Source organism: Pecten maximus, chromosome 14 (assembly GCF_902652985.1).
Source record: "Pecten maximus chromosome 14, xPecMax1.1, whole genome shotgun sequence".
In the NCBI taxonomy this organism is placed as follows: domain Eukaryota; kingdom Metazoa; phylum Mollusca; class Bivalvia; order Pectinida; family Pectinidae; genus Pecten; species Pecten maximus.
This window is the reverse complement of record NC_047028.1, coordinates 19,296,016-19,302,204: the sequence shown is the minus strand read 5'-3', so window position 1 is coordinate 19,302,204 and position 6,189 is coordinate 19,296,016. Positions and strand designations below refer to the sequence as shown.

Genomic DNA, 6,189 nt, shown 5'->3' with positions numbered 1-6,189 from the left:
AACTGATTCTGAAATCTTCATTTTTCTATAATGTGCTTACTTAGCCTACGACGAGGTAAGACAGATACATAGGTAAGATAGATACACAGGTAAGATAGATACATAGGTAAGATATATACATAGGTAAGATAGATACATAGGTAAGACAGATACATAGGTAAGACACATACATAGGTAAGACACATACATAGGTAAGATAGATACAACAGTAAGACTGATGTGATCGATATGAGCATTTTGTTTTGTATGGAGAATGGGTAACCACTAACGCCATAGTGTAGTCAATCGATATGCAAAACTCATATTAATACAAATTGATACCAAATTGGTTTATTTTACACTCCTATTATTGCCCTGCAGTTCAATTTAAATAAATTGCGAGTATTCGCTCTGCTTATAATTTGTAAAATGTAAGCAACTTTGAGTCGCGTTCTTTTTGCTTCAATCATGGCTGAACGTCCTTGCATTGTAGGGCGCAGATATGAAATTATCAGTACTAAACAGCATACAAAATAACAGGAAATGATTTCCATAACATCTTATGATTTATTGCACAAACAAAACATAAAGATAGGACAGAAGTTATTACAACACTACAAAGGCCTGCTCCACAATTAAACGAGACACATTATAGAAATGATTACAACGAATGCCGTTTGACATCCAAACCTGACTGACGTCATACGAAATACACAAACATGTAACAATACATCAAAGCTGTTTTATAACGTGACTCCTACAAGGTGAAGTGTTAACGACTGTATGAGAGGATAATATAACGGCAAGCTGTTCATTACAATACAACAGTACCGTCAAACTCGTGTACTTGGCGCATTTCTGGAAATAGTACCCCCTCAGAATAATACAGTGATTTTCTTTAGCTTCTATTCCTTAACTCTGTCCGTCCATCCGGACATCCATCTGTCTGTTTTTGCTCTACTAAAAGAGTTTCAATTGTTTTACAGACTACTAATTTATCGATAAGCTGTGAGTAATTACACAAATAAATGCTTTAGAATTCTCTGGGGTAAACAAAAGTATAGCAAAAACTTTGATATTATTACCATGCCATTCAAAAAGTATGTAATTACACAAATGCCATAGATTTGAAATAAAATTTGAGCGAATCAACATCCTTCGAATTCCCTCCGTTCTCTGGGTCACAAAACTCGCCTTTGCGCATCAGCCTTTTTATAGCTTCCGGAATCGGAAGTTGGTCTAATTTGACATTGGTGTTTCTATTCAGAGCCTTGAAAATAGCGAGTATTGCCGAATGAAATAATAACAGAGGGTTGCTAGCCTGGAACTGAAGGAACGCGTACATTCCCGGGCTCTGTGTGAGCGATTTAGGAGTGTTTCCGGTGAAACCCAGTCTGAGATATGGTAGTCGACTGACGCAATATCCGGCCGACACCAGAGTCACAGCGACATCCCAATATCCCTTTTCAATCGCTAGCTCCATAGGGTCAAGTACGAGTTCGTCATATTTGTTAAAGGCGACTCGTCCCTTCATATCAAGTCGGCAGTTCCACTCCAGTAGAGCTCGTATGCATGGCAGGTCACGCTTCATCACCGACACAAGTAGGGCGGTAGTGCCGCTCCGAACTATAAAAGTAACATGACAGTAAATATAGACACAAATCATCGGAATACACTGTTTAAAACCAGACAATATAACACATAACTTAATAAAGCGACTATAATAGTCAAAAACTCTGTAGGAAAAGGATACCCCGCGCAATATCTTCAAAAAATATATATGATAAAACTAAGACTTCACTTTAATTACAAAAGTTCCAAATGTCTACAACCATCATTTGTAAATACCTAAACCAGGGCAAAACAATAACATTATAGTTTGGTAGGTCCTACAAGGATGCATATGTTGCCGCTCGAAAGCAGAACGCTGCGCGGACTCGTCACTCGCACTCACGTGACTTCATTCGGCTTTCTCCATTTGGCATTCTTTACAAACATCAAAGGGGGTAAAAGGTGCTTTAAAACTCATAAAAATATGTCTATAGAATATTTTTGACGGGATAGTTTCTTGAATAATAACTTAAACCCATTACACTATCTTTATGAATAAATAACCGTTTTATGAGTATAAATTATAGTCGCTTATTGCACCAGTCGTTTTCGTCTCTAATGTAAACCGGCATAATGTGTGTATTGCTTTATGAATAAACGGCATATATTAATAAGAAAAAGGACAATTGGCTTTTGCTGAATGAGGTTAAGGGAAAGAAATGATAAGTATGCTACACAGTTATGGTGGAGTTCCAAAGGTTGAAAGTTCAGCCTCTTGTTAAATACTAAGTATGTAATTAAGATTTCAAAGTCAAATTCAAAATGGTATTCTTGTTTGCAGACTAAACTATAATACACATCAAATTAACCTATGGTTCGAGTCTTTACCATTTATCGAAGTTGTCGTGACAACAGTTTTTGTTTTTGTTTTGTTTTTATCGTTTAAGACAACATTAATACGCTAACTTTTAAATACATGGTAACATTTCATGGTGACATTTGATATGGTATATACGTACATGTAACATCCGGGTCCGCTCCATAGTCGAGGATGACTCGTATTAACTTTGAGGCTTTGACAAATGCAGCATTGACCAAAGGGTTGCTGTATTCACACATGTTGTTGTTGAGATTAGTCCCGGCTTGTATCAGCTGAATGGCGGCAGCCAAGACGTCATCACTAATATCCGGTTGTCGGTCCGTAATCCGCGCATGCCTACAGATAAGATTGGTCAATGGGCTTCTTCCGGTTACATCTAGTATGTTTGGATCGGAGCCTGCGCCTAACAATATTTCGAAAAGCTCGAAATTTCCGTTTATAACTGCATTCTGTGAACATGAAGCACGTAAATATTTTTAATGATAATTAGCAGTTTGTGACTAACCCTAATAACAAATCGTCTAACACTTTACCGTTAATTATAAGGTTATCTCAACTGTAATATATATATATATCTAAATCATAAGCAATGGTACAATGTAGTGTTAAAGTTAGTACTTTATTGTACATACAATTATTTAAGATTATGCAATAGGCCATCTCATACAGGACTTGTCGAATAAACAAAATGTTATTTTGTTAAAGATGTGGTTTTACTTAGTTGATAACATATATGAATTCACAAGTAAATTATCAAACAATTTGATTTCCATTAATGAATCTACACTTTAAATTTCCCTAGTCATTATACTCACGTGCAGGGCGGTTCGTTTGCACTTGTAGTCCCTCATAGAAACATCAGCACCAGCTTCAATGAGCATGCGCGCCAACGTGGTTTTGTTCTCAATGTTTGAGTCCATACACAGCACCATGAGTGGTGTGATTCCGTTGTCGGTAAAGGAGTTAACATTTGCGGAGTTTTTCAGTAAGAGCTCTACAAATTCTGGTTGTCCTGTTTCGATGGCCATGTGAAGAGCGGATTTGCCCTCAATATCGCGGCAGTGCACCATTTCTGAGTCACGTGATAACAACATCTTTGCCATCCCCATGTCCTGTCTCACCATGCAGTACATCAGTGACGTCATGCCCCATTCATCTGTAACAGTGATTGCAGCACCATGGTCCAACAAAATGGTCGCACATTCTATATGTCCCTTATCACAACAAATATGGAGAAGTGCTCTCGATTTGTCCTCGAAAGGTTTCAACCCCGGGTCGGCGCCATTGTCTAGGAGTCGGCGTAATTCGTTTCTGTCATCTCTCTCTATGGCGCGGTATAGCTCGATTGCATAATCGTATTCCTCCTCCTCTTCATCTTCTTCGTCGCTTTCTTCATCTTCGTCCTCCTCTTGTTCGTCAGGATCCTCTTCGTTCCCGTCGTAGAAACGATACATACTGATAGTGTGCTAGGAATCTCTGTAAATAAAAATGAACAACAAGAAGTTAATTTAGATTTTGTCTTGCCACTCATTAAATTGGTCAATCACCAAATATAAGCTGGTGGATACTCTACAATTATACAGACCAGAGCGAACGATAATATTGAAGCAGGGAAATTTGAATTAGGAAGCTTCAACGACAGCTCCAGCTGTCACATTTGACAGAAAAGTGAATATTGGTATATGTGCCAATATCGAGAATGTATACTCTAGTTTTTGCTTCGAAAACGAAAGCGGTAACATCAGTCAGTTTTGACAAGCCGATGTTTGAACATTTAAAAAAAGGGCGAAACAGCATGGCCACGTTACATAAAACGTAATTTGAATGAACCTAAGAGTTAAATTGATGATTTTATTTTGCATTTACCTAAAGGAATATCAAGCAACGTTGATCAATAGCTTCATGCTTATTTATATATGAATACATTGGCATAAAATATGATATAACATGTTTAATCTTAAAACATGAAAGAGCAATATTTCTAGCTAGCGTGATCCGAAGGACAGGTAAGCTTACGTCAATGCGCGGGTGTCCGACGTCCGTCACTGTTTCCTAATAATAACTACATGTAGTTAGGAACGACTGCATGGATTTTGACCCGTTTGGTCAGAAGCACTCTTGTGGAAGTGGAGCAAATTTTGCATAAATGGTTACTCTGGCCAGCTCTGGCCCACACTGGTCCAATTTTGTCCTTTATCACTACACTGTAGTAGCAACTAAAAGGACTTACCTCTATTTTCCCTTTTGAGAAACTCCGATCCGCCTGCCGCAGGGAGATAGAGTCACCGTTTAAGCAAATTTTGTTTCACTTTCCAAATGAATGTTTTTACTTTAATTTTATCAAAATCCGCTCAGTCGTTCATGACCAGTATATGTAGCGATTATTCGGGAAAGTTGACTGTCGACGGACGTCGGATGTCACCAAGGCTTAGACTCACCGGTCAATTTAAGTAGGTGAAGCTAACTATATCTACAACTGCTATAACTGTGTATATAATGTAAAGCCGGTGTTACGCTATAAAATTAGATCCTATCAATGAAAATGCGTTAGGCATTTCCACGGACAGAATTTTACACGTGACATCTGTCCGTCAAAATGTTTAATATCTGGTGTAGAGGCCAGATGAAACCTGGGCTACTATTCTGAGCACGTTCAGTACACCAGGTTGTCTGAATGTCTTTTGAGATGGTCCCTACTTTACCAATTCCGCCATCATGCAGTAAAATTGTTGAACGACGCACATTCTGTTGTTGCTGTGATTGACTGCTATAGAGTATATAAACTCAGATCTACACAGCCTCTAGTCCTAGTACAGTTAAACAGACATACGCATGCTGCTGTATGATGTTGTAAACAACCGTGGTTACAACCATATACCTCTACAGAAACTTACCACAATAGTACTTTCTCCTACATCATCAATTTCTATCCCGGAGTCATGTAAAATCAAACCAATACACCAATATGAGTTGAGGAGTTCCGAGTGCACGATGAGTTATGCAAACACGTACTATCGCACGTGTATAATGTACACACTAACGTCGTGTGCGGCGACAGAGAACGCGCAGCAAAATGGTGCTGTAGATAACGATACAGGATACTACTGTTTCTCGTACACATACATACTTGATTATAAATGGCAAAGTTTTATCGAGCTGTGCCTAGATGTCTCGGTTAATATGTCGCCATCGCTTTCGATCACCTCAAAAACATGTAAATCATTGAATCATTCAAAAAAAAAATTTTCCAAATTCATATCGTCCTGATATCACTCTTAATTAAAATTATCTCGTCATAGATGTATCGTCCTTATTATACATGTATCATCCGTAATGGATAGATCTAAATTTATCTTCCAAAGTATCTCGTCCTTAATATATTGTCCTTAACGTATCCCTTCCTGTACCATCCTAAATGCACCATCCTCAGTGGGTCGTCCTAAATGTTTTGTCTTAAATATGCAATATATTGCGGATCGGCTTTGCTATTTCGTCCTAGATATAAAATCCTATTTACACTTATGTATCGTCCTAAATTACCATCCTCACTATATGTCACCAGTAATGTACGATCCATTAGAGGGTATCGCCCTAAAAATATACAGTCTTGAATAATCGGCCTTACTAGATATCGTCCAAAATATATCATCCTTAATATAACATCCATAATATATCCATCCTTACCTTGTATCGTCCTAAATGTACCGTCCATTTAATGTATCGTCCCCAATGTCCTAGATGTACAATATTTATAACGTATGACCCCTAACGTCCTGAAT

The 6,189-nt window shown here is 38.0% G+C and overlaps 1 protein-coding gene across 1 annotated transcript; it reads right to left on the bottom strand.

Annotated features, from left to right (window-relative positions):
* Positions 1–523: 523 nt before the first annotated feature.
* LOC117342627 (serine/threonine-protein phosphatase 6 regulatory ankyrin repeat subunit A-like) lies at positions 524–5,426 on the bottom strand. The gene is made up of 4 exons (XM_033904826.1): positions 5,305–5,426; positions 3,226–3,886; positions 2,550–2,859; positions 524–1,605 (listed from the first exon to the last, which is right to left on the bottom strand). Exons 2-4 carry the CDS (start codon positions 3,862–3,864, stop codon positions 1,088–1,090), a joined length of 1,467 nt encoding a protein of 488 aa, XP_033760717.1. The 5' UTR covers positions 3,865–3,886; positions 5,305–5,426; the 3' UTR covers positions 524–1,087.
* Between the last annotated feature and the right edge of the window lie 763 nt (positions 5,427–6,189).